The 19,163-nt window shown below is 41.2% G+C and overlaps 1 protein-coding gene across 1 annotated transcript in view; it reads left to right on the plus strand.

Annotated features, from left to right (window-relative positions):
• Positions 1 to 13,282: 13,282 nt before the first annotated feature.
• ca6 (carbonic anhydrase VI) overlaps positions 13,283 to 19,163 on the plus strand; it is a 28,049-nt gene continuing 22,168 nt past the window's right edge. Inside the window, exon 1 of the mRNA XM_061903973.1 lies at positions 13,283 to 13,443. Coding sequence (XP_061759957.1) covers positions 13,326 to 13,443 — 118 coding nt within the window. The 5' untranslated portion in view covers positions 13,283 to 13,325. The remainder of the gene's footprint in view (positions 13,444 to 19,163) is intronic.

The raw sequence follows: 19,163 nt of genomic DNA on the forward strand, positions 1-19,163 counted from the left end.
CTCTTGCGTCTTGCTTCCTGTTGCTCTCAAGTCACTGCTGCGGACTCTCCTCCTTCTGCCCCAATCTCTCCTCCTTCTCCCCTTTTATACAGTGTGAGAAGATAAATCAATCATGTGCCGGTACGCAATTCACAAACCTAAATCGGATTGCGGCGTCGCTCCCAGCACGCCCCGCCTCGCCGCTCCGCCACATTCTCCGCCTGCTTTCCGCCATCTTGGGCAGGGCTCCAGCGTGCTCTGTCATGCTTTTCGTTTGCTGACTCCGCCTCTCTACACTCAGTAATTCACAAACAAGGATGGGGCGAGGGTCACCAATTTGTAAGCAAATTGTCGAACAGTTTTAGAACAACATTTCTCAACGAGCTATTGCAAGGAATTTAGGGATTTTACCATCTACGGTCCGTAAAATCATCAAAAGGTTCAGAGAATCTGAAGAAATCACTGCACGTAAGCGATGATATTACGGACCTTTGATCCCTCAGGCGGTACTGCATCAAAAACCGACATCAGTGTGTAAAGGATATCACCACATTGTCTCAGGAACACTTCATAAAACCACTGACAGTGGTGTATTAGTGCCCAGGGCATGGGTAATTTACACATCTGTGAAGGCACCATTAATGCCGAATGGTCCATACAGGTTTTGGAGCAAATATGTTGTCATCCAAGCAACGTTATTACTGACGCCCCTGCTTATTTCAGCAAGACAATGCCAAGCCACGTGTTACAACAGCGTGGTTTCGTAGTTAAAGAGTGTGGGTACTTTCCTGGCCCGCCTGCAGTCCAGACCTGTCTCCCATGGAAAATGTGTGGCACATTATGAAGCGTAAAATACGACAGCGGAGACCCCGGACTGTTGTACGACTGAAGCTCTACATAAAACAAGAATGAGAAAGAATTCCACTTTCAAAGCTTCAACAATTATTTTCCTCAGTTCCCAAACGTTTATTGAGTGTTGTTAAAAGAAAAGGTGACGTAACACCGTGGTGAACATGCCCTTTCCCAACTACTTTGGCACATGTTGCAGTCATGATATTCTAAGTTAATTATTATTTGCAAAAAAAAAAAAAACTTTATGAGTTTGAACTTCAAATATCTTGTCTTTGTAGCATATTCAACTGAATATGGGTTGAAAAGGATTTGCAAATAATTATATTCCGTTGATATTTACATCTAACACAATTTCCCAACTCATATGGAAACGGGGTTTATTGGAGCATACAATATTAGCATATAAATACATGGTGTAGATTAAGCGATACATGAATAAAATAATATGTTTGATTTTGTTGCAATGGGCCGGCATGCTTCTGCTGTTGAGATTGCACATTGATTGTGGAATGAAGTGGGGCTGCTGTATTTCTGTCAGTAGAACTATCCTGGTGGAGTTAGAGGTGCTACTTCTGCCATCATTGTGTGCAAAGGTTGTCAGGAAACAGTTGGCTCTTCATCATGAAGCAGCATGGATGTGTGAACCATCAGGACATTTGTTCATCTGTCTGGTATTGCTGTCAACCATGTAGAACCAACCCGACAGCCATGTCTGTGCCCTATACTCTAGATCAGACCTGGGTAAATTAAGGCCCGGGGGCTACATGCGGCCCGTTGAGCTTTTCAATCTGGCCCGCCGGACATTCCCAAATAATGTTTTTAGATCTTTAAGATTGAAAGTGTAGCTGCCATTATGATGCGCAGTGATGTTTTCTACCGACCGAAAGTCTTGAACTATACTAAGTGTTTCATTGGTTGGAATCTGCGCTTATGGATGATATACCAGTTACTATGGTCGTCTAATTAGTTACTATGGTAAAATTAAGTCACAGCAGCTCAGACGAGGCACCAAGCAGTGTGGGTGGCGAGGGTTTCCATAGACGCAGAAGGATATTTTCACAAAGAAGTTCTAAAGCTTAGTGATGTACCAAATATATCAGATTGTAGATGGGTTTGTTTTGTACCCTTGGCGTTCATATTCTACTGTTTGTTGCATTTTTGTTGCGTTTCACTTGATTGTAAAATGTGTCGATCGAATGGGGGTTAGACGTTCACATTTTGTCAATATTCAGCATTTCATCTTTCATAGAGAAATGTAAAATTCCATTATGTTTTTTAAGGCGGTCTGTCATAACGTTTTTAGCATTCAATCAGACATTATTGTGAGGTTTTGTATTAGTGTTCATAAAAATAGATATACCGGCACCCAGACACATTTTTTTCTCTAAATGTGGCCCCCTAAGTCAAAATAATTGCCCAGGCCTGCTCTAGATTGGAAGCAACCTTGCCTGGTTTTCTATCTAACCCAGGGGTCGGCAACCCAAAATATTGAAAGAGCCATATTGTTGTGTTTTTGTTATTTCCCTGTCTTCTCCTTGTTGCCTTTTGTGTCAGTTTCTCCTCTATCTATTAGTCTCCAGTGAGGCACACCTGCGACTAATCGCTACCCGGCACTATATAAGTTCATCACAGCCAACTGCTCCTTGCCAGTTATTGACACCTGTGCTTTCCATGTGCTCATGCCTGACTCGCATCCTCAAAGTCGGTACGTTGTCTCTCTTTTTATCATCATTCCTTACCTCTTGTTTTTGCTCCCTAGTTCCTCAGTAATTGAGAGAAGTTTTTTCGTTGGAACCTTTTGCCAACCACCGAGGGTCCTCTTTCTGTTTTGTACTTCCATGGTGTGCACTTCTGCCCCATCGCCTTTAGTTAACCACTTTTGGACTTATTAAAGACACCTTATTTTTGTGATTCAACCTTGCCTCCCGTCTCTGCATGCTGAGGTCAAATCCTTGCTCAAAACACAACACATATTGGAGCAAAAATACAAAACAAAATCTGTCTGGAACCGCAAAAAATTAAAAGCCTTCTATGAGTGTTATAATGAAGTCGAGTCACGTCCGTTGTGTCCTTGAGCAAGACACTTCACCCTTGCTCTTGATGAGTCGTGGTTAGGGCCTTGCATGGCAGCTCCCACCATCAGTGTGTGAATGGGTGAATGTGGAAATAGTGTCAAAGCACTTTGAGTACCTTGAAGGTAGAAAAGCGCTATACAAGTATAACCCATTTACCAAAGATTCCCTAATAACTTAATATCCTCCAGACAAAAATGTTCATTTCTGTCCAAATCCTGGTGTGTGTCCAAGGCTGCAGGATGTTTCCATATCTTCTATCCCACATGGTGTCGTTTATGATTACTTTTTTTATCCTTCAGCTGTTGATTCCCAAACAGAGGAAACAACTGGAATCAATCCTGGAGGCCAGGAGGTGAGTTTCAATTGCAACAATGAGCGGCTCTTAAAGTCAAGGAGAACGCTTCAATACCCAAAAACCCACACACATGCTGGCCATATGATGCATATCTCTGAACTATAAAGTTTTATTCCAACCTTTGAGCACAGGATGAAGTATAGTTTGCCATTCAGGGAAATAATCACTTTGTTGTTGAGTGTTAAAAGAAGACTGAAAGTGCTATAATCTCTTGATGTTAAACATGCTGCTCATTAGCGTGGCTTTGAAACAGCTGGGAGGTAGCTGCGATCTACTGGTAGACGGGAGTAAAATAGTAGAAAGATGTATGGTGTAACAGTAGGGCATCCTCACGGTTCACTATGTACCACGCTATTATGGCCATGGTTTAAGGTGCACCGCAACGCATAACGTATAAAGTACATCCAGTGGAAAATTGATGCAGAGCTTTCAGTTCAGTACAGCTGCATTTCATTCGATATGACCAATCCTTGGAAATTACGCGCAGCTTTGTCCAACCCTCCAATTTCCCCGCACATTTTGACCAACCATTGCTCAAATACGCACATCCACTGTCTAACCGAATATTTTTTGTGTGTGTAGATAAAACAGGAATTGCAATCTGTAACAATATCTCGACCCTTTATTGCTCTAACGCAGGGGTAGGGAACCTATGGCTGTAGAGCCAGATGTGGCTCTTTTGATGACTACATATGGCTCTCAGATAATTATATTTATATAGCGCTTTTCTCTAGTGACTCAAAGCGCTTTACAAAGTGACACCCAATATCTAAGTTACATTTAAACCAGTGTGGGTGGCACTGGGGGCTGGTGTGTAAAGTGTCTTGACCAAGGACACAACGGCAGTGACTAGGATGGCGGAAGCGGGAATCAAACCTGGAACTCTCAGGTTGCTAGCACAGCCACTCTCCTAACCGAGCTATGCCGAGTAACCGTGTAATACTCTTCCATATCGGTGGGTGGCAGTCGGTAGGTAGTTGCTTTGTAGATGTGGGAAACGGCGGGAGGCAGAGTGCAGGTAAAAAGGTGTCTAATGCTTAAACCAGGGGTAGGGAACCTATGGCTCAAGAGCCAGATGACTGCATATGGCTCTCAGATAAATCTTAGCTGACATTGCTTAACACGATAAGTAATGAATAAATCTGCTGGTAATCACAGTTTCAAAAATAACGTTCAAATTATAAAACATTCTCATGCATTTTAATCCAACCATCCGTTTTCTACCGCACCTGTTCAAGATGTCGCATTAATGGTAAGAAGTATTATATTTATTATTGGTTAACTTTTATAATAACAATGTTGTTAAAAAGAATAAGAGACTTATTATATTCTACAAATGTTGGTCATACTTAAAAATGCACACATTTAGTTGTATTCAGGGTTGAAAAATGTTACATGGCTCTTACGGAAATACATTTTGAAACATTTGGCTTTCATGGCTCTCTCAGCCAAAAAGGTTCCCGACCCCTGGTCTAACGGCACAAGTCTCGTAGCTCAGACCCTCTTCTGGTTTTAGCGCTAAGCCTTCTGGGTAATGTCGTATATAAACATTTAGGTACAGATACACAGCCTCATTTCTTTGTTTATTTTGACAGTGATGTTGAGGTGTGGTGATGATTCTTCATTGTCTTTTATTTGACAACAAAAATCACGACCATAAATCTCACTCAAAAGTAATCCAATGTTCTTAATCAAAGTATCGTCTCGTCTCGATTACTGTTACGTATTATTTTTGGGTCTTCCTATGTCTAGCATTAAAAGATTACAGTTGATACAAAATGCGGCTGCTAGACTTTTGACAAGAACAAGAAAGTTTGATCATACTACGCCTATAATGGCTCACCCAAACTGGCCTCCTGTGCACTTAAAGGCCTACTGAAATGAGATTTTCTTATTTAAACGGGGATAGCAGGTCATACTTTTTTTATTTTTATGAATTTATTAACCAATCCAACAAAACAATACATAATAATGCAATCAAATTCCAAAACCAAATCCGACCCAGCAACACTCAGAACAGCAATAAACAGAGCAATTGAGGTCACATAAACATGACACAGTACAATCTAAAAGTAGTGAAACAAAAATTAATATTATCAATATTAGTAACAATTTCAAAATAGCCGTGATTAAAAATCCCTCATTGATATTATCATTAAAAACGTTAATACAAAAAAAAAAAAAAAAAATGAACAATGCACCGCATCTCATAAGCTTGATAACACACTATGTCCAATATTTTACACAAAGATATAATAAGTCATATCTTGGTTCATTTAACACTTAAAACAAATTTCAATACTGGATCCCATATTCCAATATGACTCATTATTATCTAAACTAAATTAATTTTTTTCTACTGATATCTCCATAGCTTGTGTATACCAGTCAGTATGAGTTGGACTATCAACATCTATCCATTTTTTTAATATTACCCGTTTTGTTATTATGTATATTGAAAGAAATGCATTTTTACTCTTTGATGACACGTTACTAAATTGATGGATATCCCCAATGTTTCATACTTGATCATTTCGCGATATTGCCATATTTTTGCTAATAAAAAAGCCTTGCCTGTACCGGAAGTAGCAGACGATATGCGCGTGACGTCACTGGTTGTGGAGCTCCTCACATCCGCACATTGTTTACAATCAAGGCCACCTAGCAGCGAGAGCGATTCAGACCGAGAAAGCGACAATTTCCCCATTAATTGGAGCGAGGATGAAAGATTAGTGGATGAGGGAAGTGACAGTGAAGGACTAGAGGCAAGTGGGAGAGATTCAGATAGGGAAGATGCTGTGAGAGGCGCCGTGGCAGCCGTGGGGGTGGCAGGACTACTCGGCTACCCCCAACAAGGGATAGAGCCTAACCGCTTTGAACCAGATGCTGACGGTGACGGTCAGGAGGACCCCGATGATATTAATGCTGGACTAGCACACAACATAGATTGCCTTCAGAATACAGAATGGTAAAATTTTATTTATTTATAGACTAGTTTTAGCTTGTGGCCTAGTCTTGCACTGTTATTTTTAGTGTTACAACTTACACCCCAGGCACAGGCCTATCATTGACACAATGTAAAACCTAATTAATTATCCATTATTTCAATGCGCCACAGCTCCATATACCGGCAATACTAAAAATATGCATGCAGATTAATAAGATCCACAACAAGACAGTGATATTAATTATTGCACATGTATGCAGATTGCAGGTGTCAATAATGATAAATAAATGATAAATGGGTTGTACTTGTATAGCGCTTTTCTACCTTCAAGGTACTCAAAGCGCTTTGACACTACTTCCACATTTACCCATTCACACACACATTCACACACTGATGGAGGGAGCTGCCATGCAAGGCGCTAACCAGCACCCATCAGGAGCAAGGGTGAAGTGTCTTGCTCAGGACACAACGGACGTGACGAGGTTGGTACTAGGGGGGAATTGAACCAGGGACCCTCGGGTTGCGCACAGCCACTCTTCCACTGCGAAACGCCATCCCTAATATGAATTCATTTACAAATATTATGAATATTTCTATTTCCAGGTGTACATGTCACTATTGTGTGAACATTGAGACAATGGCTGAGTGTGCCTGCTGTCGTGAGCTAGAGGCAGTGGCCAGAACAATGGAGCAGGAAGGGGTGGAGACGTGCATCATAGACCACGCTGGCTTTCAATCTGTGTGTCTTGGTGAATGGGTGCTGCAGACAGCGTATTACGCCTACAAACAGCAATGTGGCGTGCCGCAGCAACAGCACTAATACGTTTAAATAATTCTTTATTCTATCAACCTTTGGAAGATAAGTCGAGTTTCACTGCTGAGCGTGAACCTAAACATACATTTAAAATAGAACAATGTTTCTACAAAAATGTTCTAGTCAACTTGAAAACTGGTTATTTATTTACAAGTTTATCTGAATTTTTTGACTTTCAAAAGATGTGCAGGAAAATACTGCTATTCCCTCACTGCTTCCGGGCAACTTATTTGCCTACTCACTTGGTTTGAGCCATTTCTTTTGCATGCTTCTACCGTGCAGCTGTCCATGAGCACAAATTGGGAAAAGGTCGCCATGGTCCTTGTGGATGTTCTGAATGTGTCGCTCCACAGACTTCCACTTGGCAACCAGAAGTTCTCCCTCTCCAGGCGGTGTAGACACTGCTGCCCAGTAGAAGTGGTTGATTATACTTAGCACCCAGGGCTTCAGGTCTTCACAGTCCTTGAGCTTGAGGATGGCCTTCAGTTTCTTCCCGATGGCTACAAACAGAAAAAAGCAGAAATTTGTGGATTAAATACAACATTGCATTCATCTGATCACTAATATGTACACACTACTTCACAACTTGTCATGCATAAAAATAATCCAACTAACATTTTGCAACATGCCAGATGTCATAGTATTGGGCATGTTTTTGCAAATCCATTTAGCGATCTGTCTGTCTGTCTGTCTGTCAACAGCACCCTGACATCCAGGTCCCAGCTGATCAGCAGCTACACCATCCTCTTCAGTCCTTCAATCTCCATATGGTAACTGCCGTGACATCCGTTGCTCTGAAATATATATAACAGAAAAGGAATGAGCAAAGAAAAAAATGAAAAAAGGGCTTAGTATAAACTAAATGCAAGCTTGTGATTCATTGAAATGGTTAATGTTACCAGACAAATTTACTAGGATAATTCTGGAAAATCCCGTATCTGCTTATTGTATTACCATAGTGTTTTAGTGAGATTATATGGTCGTACCTGTACAACCTGAAGGTCAAGAACCACATTGGCCTCAAGTTCCATTGTGGTGTAGGTACCGAACTTGTCTGCTCGCCCATCACCACCAAGGACGAGGGGTCGGCCTTCCACCTGCAGCATGGTGAGGTGCGTCCGTTGCTGTTCCTCTCACACCTTTTATGATGGCTGGCTGCAGGATGAGCTCCTGGTGGTTGAAAAATGTTCTCTTCAAATACGTGACCACTCTGATGCTGTTCAGCACTTGCAACACCTTGCCAGAAGATGCGCCGGCGAAGACGATGGCAGCAGATAGCAGGATGTTGCCCGCGGCTTAAGGGCCAATGTTTGGCTGGCTGCTCCACCTACTTACTCTGGTCACATGATGCACATTGTATACTCATGGTCGCCTGTATACCGTTCGAATCCCAAAAAGGGCTTATGTCCTGGCTGTCACAGGCTAGACAGTGACACCACTTGACGAGATTCTGGAGGCACGACTCAAAGATGATGTACTTCGGTTCCTTGTGGCAGCCCTCTTCCCACATCTTGGGAGTACGTGTGGGATCTGGCGACCCGTCAGGATAATTTGTATACTCTAGCCTTTAAATAGACCCCCCTTTTAGACGAGTTGATCTGCTGTTTCTTTTCTGCTCTGCCCCCCTCTCCCTTGTGGAGGGGGGGCAGAGGATCGGTGGCCACGGATGAAGCGCTGGCTTTCCAATGCTCGCCTGTGCATCGGTTGGGGAGATCTCTGCGCTGCTGACCCGTCTTCGCTAGGGATGGTTCCCTGCTGGCCCCACTATGGACTGGACTCTCACTATTATTATTATGTTGGATCCACTATGGACTAGACTATCACAATATTATGCTAGATCCACTCGACGGCCATTGCACCGGTCGCCCAGGGGGGGTCCCCACATCTGCGGTCCTCTACAAGGCGAGAATAATTTCGCAGTAGCCATTGTGGTCCTGGCATTATTGCTGATGGCACGGGAAGCGTCCAAGGACTGACCGGATTCGTGAGCCATGCCATTGTGGTCCTGGTATGGCTGCTGATGGTGCGAGGAGCGTCCAAGGACTGGCCCGATTCGTGAGGAGCGTGAATGCAAGGGCCAGGCAAGCGCTCCGGTAGCCGGTGAGCTGGAGGCGGCTTCTCTGACAGACGAGCTGAAGGCTGAGCAGAATTCCGAAATGGAGCAGACTGCAAGGCGAAGATGGGGGCAACGTCGGACCCATTGAAGGCAAAGGTGGCGTTGTCGGAAGATCCATTGGAGACAAAAGGGGCAGCATCGGAAGACCCATTGAAGGCAAAGGTGGCGTTGTCAGAAGACCCATTGGAGACAAAAGTGGCAGCATCGGAAGACCCATTGGAGGCAAAGGTGGCAGCGTCAGAAGACCCATTGGAGGCAAAAGTAGCAGCGTCAGAAGACCCATTGGAGGCAAAGGTGGCAGCGTCAGACGACCCATTGGAGGCAAAAGTGGCAGCGTCAGAAGACCCATTGGAGGCAAAAGTGGCAGCGTCAGAAGACCCATTGGAGGCAAAGGTGGCAGCGTCAGACGACCCATTGGAGGCAAAGGTGGCGTTGTCGGAAGATCCATTGGAGACAAAAGGGGCAGCATCGGAAGACCCATTGAAGGCAAAGGTGGCGTTGTCGGAAGACCCATTGGAGGCAAAAGTGGCAGCGTCAGAAGACCCATTGGAGGCAAAGGTGGCGTTGTTGGAAGACCCATTGGAGACGAAAGTGGCAGCATCGGAAGACCCATTAGAGGCAAAGGTGGCGTTGTCGGAAGACCCATTGGAGGCAAAAGTGGCAGCGTCAGAAGACCCATTGGAGGCAAAAGTGGCAGCGTCAGAAGACCCATTGGAGGCAAAGGTGGCAGCGTCATAAGACCCATTGGAGGCAAAAGTGGCAGCGTCAGAAGACCCATTGGAGGCAAAGGTGGCAGCGTCAGACGACCCATTGGAGGCAAAAGTGGCAGCGTCAGAAGACCCATTGGAGGCAAAAGTGGCAGCGTCAGAAGACCCATTGGAGGCAAAGGTGGCAGCGTCAGAAGACCCATTGGAGGCAAAAGTGGCAGCGTCAGAAGACCCATTGGAGGCAAAGGTGGCAGCGTCAGAAGACCCATTGGAGGCAAAAGTGGCAGCGTCAGAAGACCCATTGGAGGCAAAAGTGGCAGCGTCAGAAGACCCATTGGAGGCAAAAGTGGCAGCGTCAGAAGACCCATTGGAGGCAAAGGTGGCAGCGTCAGACGACCCATTGGAGGCAAAGGTGGCATTGTCAGGAGACCCATTGGAGGCAAAGGTGGCAGCGTCAGAAGACCCATTGGAGGCAAATGTGGCGTTGTCGGAAGATCCATTGGAGGCAAAAGTGGCAGCGTCGGAAGACCCACTGGAAACGAATGTAGTTCTGGTGGCGGCGGCGTTGCTGGACATAGAGTTGTATCTTCTGACCAGCAACCAAGTAGACAACATAGTGTATAAAATGAACAGCTTACAGCCCAGATCATACTACAAACAACCTACAGGAGTCTATCTATCAGACGTTAAAGTTTAAAAACCTACAATCATGATTTTTTCGGGCATGACTTCCACAACAAATTTCCCTGGCCATTTTGACTGTCTGTCTTCTCTTTGTTCCTGAATGCCATCAATCTCCTTATTCCAGGGACAGATCCCCTTTTTATTTCTCTTCTCAAATCTTCTAAGTATTTCTCCTCCTGGGTTTCCTGTCACAAATCCTTTAGTCGCCCTTCGTTCACCCACTTCTATGTTTTATTTTATTATCTTATTGCACAACTTCTGTCCCTTGGTACTTTCTTTGATGTCTTTTTTTAATCCCTGAACTAGTGTCATCAAATTGATCAGATTCATGTTTCTGTTTGAAGTACATTTTAATATATTCTTGTGCTGCTCAATCATAAACTTTTTCCTCCCTTCCCCTATTCATCTTCTTCTTACGCACTTTTAGCAATCATTTCTTCTCACTTTTTCCCCTCTTTTCTTTGGTGCTATGGCCATTTCCATGTCTTTCTCATACTGTATACCCCACCACCAGTGATGTGACAAAATGTGCCAAAGCGTCAAAAGATGTGTCGAGTAAGGGAGGGGGCGCTTCCTTCATGGGGGCAAGGAGCCGAAATGATGACGTGTGAAGTTTTTCTGCCTGGCTGTACCACGTGACTGCTTCGGGTTCAGATTGTGCCGGGACATTCTGTTAAGTGAGGTCGCATCTTACTGCACGGATTGTTCTCCCAAGATCTTACACCACATGGACAAAGATAAGACCTTCTGGAGGAAAGTGCTGTGGTCAGATGAAACAAAAATGTTGCTGTTTGGCCACAATACCCAGCAATCTGTTAAGAGGAGAAAAGGTGAGGCCTTTTATCCCAGGAACACCAAGCCCACCGTCAAGCATGGTGGTGGTAGTATTATGCTTTGGGCCTGCTTTGCTGCCAACGGAACTGGTGCTTTAAATGGGACAATGAAAAAGGAGGATTTCCTCCATATTCTTCAGAACAACCTAAAATCATCAGCCTGGAGGTTGGGTCTTGGGCGCAGTTGGGTGTTCCAACAGGAAAATGACCCCGAACGCACGTCAAAAGTGGTAAAGAAATGGTTAAATCAGACTACAATGAAAGTTTTAGAATGGCCTTCCCTAAGTCCTGACTTAAACGTGTGGACTATGCTGAAGAGACAAGTCTATGTCAGAAAAACAACAAATTTAGCTGAACTGCATCCATTTTGTCAAGAGGAGTGGTCAGAAACTCAACCAGAAGCTTGCCAGAAGCTTGTTGATGGCTACTAAAAGCACCATATTGCAGCAAAAATTGCCAAGGGACATGTAACCAAATATTAACATTGCTGTATGTATACTTTTGACCTAGCGGATTTGGTCACATTTTCAGTAGACCCATAATACATTCATAAAAGAACCAAACTTCATGAATGTTTTTTTTGTGACCAACAAGTATGTGCTCCAATCACTCTATCACAAAAAAAATAATAGTTGTAGAAATGATTGGAAACTCAAGACAGCCATGACATTATGTTCTTTACAAGTGTATGTGGAGTGTCCGTGCTGAGATCGGTTGGTCACGAGTCATACCAAAGACTATAAAAATGGGACCCCTTACCTCCTGCTTGGCACTCAGCATTAAGGGTTGGAATTGGGGTTAAATCACCATAAATTATTCCCTCACCTCCAAGGGATGATCAAGGGTGATGGGTCAAATGCAGAAAATAATTTCGCCACATCTACTATGTGTGCGACAATCATTGGTACTTTTACTTTAACTTGAAACCCTTTGACCATGAATGTACATAAGATTTTGGAAGAGCCATTTCTAATTTGGTCCTTCAGACCAAAAAAATTAAGTTTGTAGAATTAAGTTGACCATGTTCAGTAGTGTTTACAATCCTGATTCACACATCACTATTTATGCAGAAACTTCTCGTAGTTTTACTTGCTGGCTCACAAAGTCACAAAAAGTTTCCTGCAGTCAGGCAGTAAAACTGGTACCAAATGGCAACCTGTCATTTAGACACTTTCATGAGCTCTTTTTTATTGTAAAACAACACATTAGGACACTCACTGATGTTTCCAGCTCACGCTTTGAAACAACATCCAGACCCTAAAAATACCCTTGTGTTGTCAAATAGTTAATAGTCTACTAAACCAAGTTTGTATTTGCGTGTGAGGACATTTCACTCCTCCTCAGCACACTCACTCGTCAGGTATCCGAGGCGGTGGTGTCGGACATGCTCTAACTGGTACGGATCTAGGACAGGTGATGCATGCTATCCCATTATTCCCCGTGTTTATTAACTGTCATTTCATGTCAGGGAAAATAATCAATGGCGTGAGCGGACTTGTTCCCTTTTTTACGTGCAACTCAAACTAGGTCAGCTTTTATTGGGTCAATGGCAATTTCAGTCAGCATTTAGCAAGGAAATTTGTATTTTTTTCAAATGAATTTGTTCTTCATCTTTCTTTTATATGAACATGTCATCATGAGCAACGTATTTCTGTAAGTTTGGGTGCACATTTGTAAGTAAAATTCAAAAGTTGTGATGAATATGTAGGTAGATATTTAGATTTACAAGTATAAAAATAACCTTCCTGCAATATCACCCGTATAATCTCTACCCTATTATTCTGTGCACAGTTTAATATATACTTTTACAATCCTTTCACTAAGAGGGTCTTCTTGGGGAAAAAAAGCCAGGGCGATTCTTTTTTTTTTTTTTTTTTTACATAAAAAGGTTCCAGCACTTCCTTCCCTCTCACTTTAAAGGAGGAGAGTAGAACAATCTCTGCTGTGAGGTGTCACAGACGCCATGCCGAAAGCAACAGCAGACGCAGCGATGTGCTTCAAGTGTGTGTTAGTCTCTGCTTTCTTGCTGTGTGTTGTCATGGCAGGCATTCCTCATGATGACATACACTGGACATACACAGGTAGGAGTTGTTTTTTTATTATTATTGTTCTGTTTGGGATTTGTAGTAAAACTGATTTGATTTGTTGCATAAAACTTGAGGAATATGATGATGAGAATAATGAATGAATGAATTGATTTAAGTGGACTTAAACAAGTTGAAAAACTTATTCGGGTGTTACCATTTAGTGGAATTTGTATGGAATATGTACTGTACTGTGCAATCTACTAATAAAAGTTTCAATCAATGAAGGAACTATATCAATAATAAGAATTACAACATCGCCAAAAAACTCATCACAACACAATTCATTATGATGATTACTATCATCATATATGTCATTTTTATATTACACTTTTGGCAGCTTTTTAAGTGCTGTACAGCAGTGTTTTTCAACCGGTTCTGAACCGAGGCACAATTTTTTCATTGAAAAAATTCTGAGGCAGTCCACCAGCAGAAAACATAAAAAAATTAAACTCAGCAGCCGATATTGACGATAAAAAGTCGTTATCGCAATTGTTTGATATGACTCAAAACCAGTTGTTCTTAACCTTGTTGGAGATATCGAACCCCACCAGTTTCATATGCGCATTTACCGAACCCTTCATTAGTGGAAAAAAAAAAAAAAAAAAAATATATATATATATATATATATATATATATATATATATATATTCCAAATTCAAGACAAAGTTATATGTTTTTGGTAACACTTTAGTATAGGGAACATGTTCTAAGTAACAAATACTTAATTTTGTCATTATCTGTGGTCTGGATTATGTTTTTGTTATTCTTTTGTTAATTTTTGGAGTCTTTTAGTTCCTGTTTGCGCTCCCTTTTTTTGTTTGGTTACCATGCCGACTTATGATTTTATCCCTGCCTCTGGTGTTCGGACCGCGCACCCGTTTCTAATCCAGACCCTTATTTAAGCCTGTCTTTGCTAGTCAGTCGGCCTGGCGTCATTGCTTGTTTTCATGCAATACCACGGTTCGTGTTGTTCGATTCATGCCGTGTCCACGTAAGTCTTGCTTATTTCTTGCCACAGTTTTGTGTTTGTTCGAAGCCATAGTTTATGTTTGTTTGTCTCATGCCACAGTTTTGTGTTTGTTCCACGCCATAGTTTATGTTTGTTTACCTCATGCCCTCCCAAGATTTATCGAGTTAATAAATATGTTCCTATCTGCAAGCCTTGTCCGGAATAGTCCATTTGCGTCCTGGGAGAACAAACCTCGCAGTAAACTGCGACCCCTTCGTCATGACAGAATGATCATAAATCGGCATTAGATTAGATTAGATAGTACTTCCTTCAGGAGAGTGTAACCAAACAAAACAAGGGAGCGCAAACAGGAACCAAAAGAGTCCAAAAACTAACAAAAAATAACAAACATAATCCAGGCCACAGATCATGACCAATTTAGAGTTATTTGGACACAAGGGGAACATATTCTAAGTAATAAAAATTTACTTTAGAGTTATTTGGTTAGGGACAGGGTTAGAGGGTTTGGGTTATATTAAGGCCTTAATAATGACTAGTTAAGATCCAAAATGTTACTAATTTGCATGTTGATACGCGACTAATTAATGGTGAGTATATGTTCCCCATACTAAAGTGTTACCTTGTTTTTTTTACTGGTGCACAAAATGAACCGTGCATGAACATCACCTTGTTCAAACAACAAAACCAACAGTGCATAAACTCACAACAAATTACACACCTGCAAATCAGTCATCTGTTGTGGTATCTGTAATACGCCGATAGGGAGAAGTTTTTATTTACACAATGAGTCGGGTGTGTTTTGACCTCCGCCGAACCCCTGAGGCCAACTCACCGAACCCCAAGGGTTCGATCGAACCCAGGTTAAGAACCGCTGCTCTAAACCATAACCAAGCATGCATTGCTATAGCTCTTGTCTCAAAGTACTGTCACAACCTGTCACATCACGCTGAGTTTTTACGTGTTTTCCTGTGTGTAGTGTTTTAGTTCTTGTTTTGTTGTTGATTGTCATGTCATGTATGGATGTACTTTGTGGACGCCGTCTGCTCCACACGCTGTCAGTCTTTGCTGTCCTCCAGCATTCTGTTTTTTGTTTACTTTGCAGCCAGTTCAGTTTTAGTTTTGCATAGCCACCCCTAAGCTTCAATGCCTTTCTTTGGCGGCACTCGCCATTTGTTTATTTTTGGTTTAAGCATTAGATACCTTTTTACATGCAAACCATCGTCATCGTTCCTGACATTTACAAAGCAATTAGCTACCGGATGCCACCTACTGATATGGAAGAGTATTACATGGTTACTCTGCCAAGCTCAAGACAGCACAGACATTCAACAACGGCACATTTGCGGGTTATAAATACTGGTTTGCAAAAAATATTTTTAACCCAATTAGGTGAAATTACATAATCTCCCCCAGCACACCAAACAATATCTCACGGTACACTAGTGTGCCGCGGCACAGTGGTTGAAAAACACTGCTGTACAGCAACCTTGGCTACCTTGAAAGCCGCCTTATAAAAATAAATGTATAATTTAGGGGTGACCCGATACTGGAACGGCGAGTTTTGACCGAAACCGGTATTTTATATTAGCATGAATCATACATACTTTTATCAATTTGTTGCGTGGAATATTAGAATGGACCAGATTAAGTATTCATACAGTAACCTTATTACAGATTTATGCCAAAATAGACAAGTGGTAGGAAATGGATGGATGGATGGATGCTTTTAAAAAAGATTGATCATTTATTTTTTGGCGACACCAAGTGGTCACAATAATTTGTTAAGGTCATGATGCAGAAAGTTGACACATTTCTTATTGAATACGTTCTAATACACTGCTGCCATTAGACTTAGACAAACTTTATTGATCCACAAGGGAAATTGTTTCACACAGTAGCTCAGTTTCAAAGGATGGAAAGGATAATGCAGGAATAAAGTAGACTAAATATGTACCATAGTAGCGATATAAAATATAACGTATATGTAATATTTACATATCATATATACAGTATATAACATATACTGATATATTATATTATTATATTATGTTATATTTTCATATAATGTATACAATACATAAAAAATCCCAATTAATTCATTTATATGCAGATAAGTGGGACGGCGTGATGCAGTGGAAGAGTGGCCGTGCGCAACGCGAGGGTCCTTGGTTCAATTCTCACCTAGTACCAACTTTGTCATGTCCGTTGTGTCCTGAGCAAGACACTTCACCCTTGCTCCTGATGGGTGCTGGTTAGCGCCTTTCATGGCAGCTCCCTCCATCAATGTGTGTGTGAATGGGTAAATGTAGAAGTAGTGTCAAAGCGCTTTGAGTACTTTGAAGGTAGAAAAAGCGCTATACAAGTATAACCCCTTTATCATTTATATGCAACTGCAATGGTTTAATTTGCAACTAAAATGATTTGATACTTGTTAATATTGTCAAATGTCACGTTTTAGACCGCGATATTGTTCAATGAAGGACACTTGTTACGTATGTCTAGCTTGTGCGCTCTTGCGTGCTTAGCTTTTGCGTAACTCCTCACTCCGAGTATCTTATACCATCTTTACTTTTGTAAATGACTTCACTAAAATACTAGAATAGGCCAACCATGTGTGCTTATTGGAGGATATTTAGATCTCAACTGGCTGCCGATGTCATCATTTTGCAGGGTTGCTTGTATCGGAGCATATATCGAAGATTTTAATGCATCTGATACTTCTTTTTTTTTTGCTCATACCCGACCGATGTCTGATATCAATATCAAATCGGAACACTCCTTGTATGTGTATTATTATTCATTGCAGACTAATCCTGATATGCCAATTCACGCAGCAGTTTTATATTTAATACTTTCAAAAAGTGTTGGGGATGATTAATAGGTTGCAAGAGTACCGAGTTGGGCAAGTCATGTCCCATGACTGTAAACTGTTTAATAGTCAGATACAGAAAACAATTTTCCAAACAAAGTCACTTCCCAGTTGATGAAATATTTCAAACTGCGGTGGATTTGACAATTGCTTAAAATGTTTTATTTATCAGATGAATCACAGGGTTGCTGTAGATTGATTTCAATTTAAAGAAGGGAATGCACTTTTATTAAGTACATTTAACATGATGTTCATTTGAATTTTGACATCCCCAGCAGAATTTCAGCAAATTTTGCAAAACTCTTGTTTTTTGTCATCTTTATCCCTTTAAAGTTTCCTGCTAAAAACTAAAAAAATATATATAGTATTGTACGTATATTATGAGTTATGAACCTAAAAAAAGGCATAACCGTCTGATGCATTGATGGTCAGTATGCTCTAAAATCCATATTGCGATAAATGAAATTATTTTTTCTGAACAAAAGCACATTGCATGTGGTTTTGAGAACATTTACTGTGCAACACTGTAAAAACACAACATGATGTTGCAAATCCATTTAAATACAGGACAAAGAAAATGTTTCAAGTGTTGGTTTCTTCCAAAAGAAGCCATTCTAAAATGCATTTTAAGTAGTTTTTGACAACCAAGATATAGAGAACAGGAAATACAATTGTCCAATCAATAAACTAACAGATACTGTGAATTACATACTAAGAAGACTTTAAAGAAAGACAACTATTCAAATGTTGTGTACAGATACTTCAAATAATACTATTACACAAAATAGCCTGCAACATTTGGTGCTGTACAATTTTTTTTTTTTTTTTTTCAAATGAAGCAATTAATTTGTTAAATAAAAGAATAATTTCAGTATCAAACTAAAGAACACACAGTATTTCAAGAACCACAGCAGAGTGAGTCAAAAGTGCGCAGCAGTGCAGGACGCCGCACATTGAGTTTATTATTTTTGCCTAAATGACTCAAGAGATGCAAATAACAGAACAACCAGTTCTCAGTTGGCATTGCTGGAATTCAAGTGTGTGTTTTTCTCTGAAGTGGTCAAACAGAGGGCTCTTTGCCTGTGTTGTTCATTCCTCAGGATTTTGCAATAATAGAATTGCAGCAATTCACACAAATTCAACAATCCTCCTTGCAACTGCATGTGTCCAATCCCTGCATCTTCTCTGCACATTTAGGTCAAACCGTCATTTCGCCAATCTAATTTGTCTCAGAGCGTTCAAATGCGACTGTCCAATCTATCAAATGTGTCCCTGCGATGGCCTGCGTTGACGACCCACATCCTTTTAGAGATGTTGATGTGTGATGATAATCACAGCATTCACCAACAAAAATGACAGCTGCTCGATCTCAACGTTTCCACAGTTTTCTCAACAAAAGCAGCGGTCAACGTTGTGTGATGTGTTTTAACTAAGAACCACGCACAATATTGATAAAGCGAACACTGGTACTGTTTTTTATTTTATTTTACTTACATCTGACTGAAGCCGAGAACAGAATGCCATCAGAGTAAAATGGCAACGCCCCCTGGTGGTAAAAAAAAAAGATGCACTACTTCTAACATTAATGTCGATGGATGTTCTCATTCATCCAGGTCGGTGTATTCCCAGGGGCCATTCAATAAATCGCAACTGGACTGTTTGGTTTAAGGAATTTAAAGTCATCCCGTGTAATTAGATTAACAATAATGATTGATTTATCTGCATTTTTACTCTATTTTTTTTTATAATTCTTAGCAGAACTTTTACAAAAAGGTGCAAAACAAGTTAAAAAATGCTTATGCCCTTTGAGATCTCTTGATAAAAAAAGTCAATAGATCCATCCATCCATCCATTTTTCTACCACTTATTCCCTTC

The sequence above is a fragment of the Nerophis ophidion genome, linkage group LG06, assembly GCF_033978795.1.
Source record: "Nerophis ophidion isolate RoL-2023_Sa linkage group LG06, RoL_Noph_v1.0, whole genome shotgun sequence".
Classification (NCBI taxonomy): domain Eukaryota; kingdom Metazoa; phylum Chordata; class Actinopteri; order Syngnathiformes; family Syngnathidae; genus Nerophis; species Nerophis ophidion.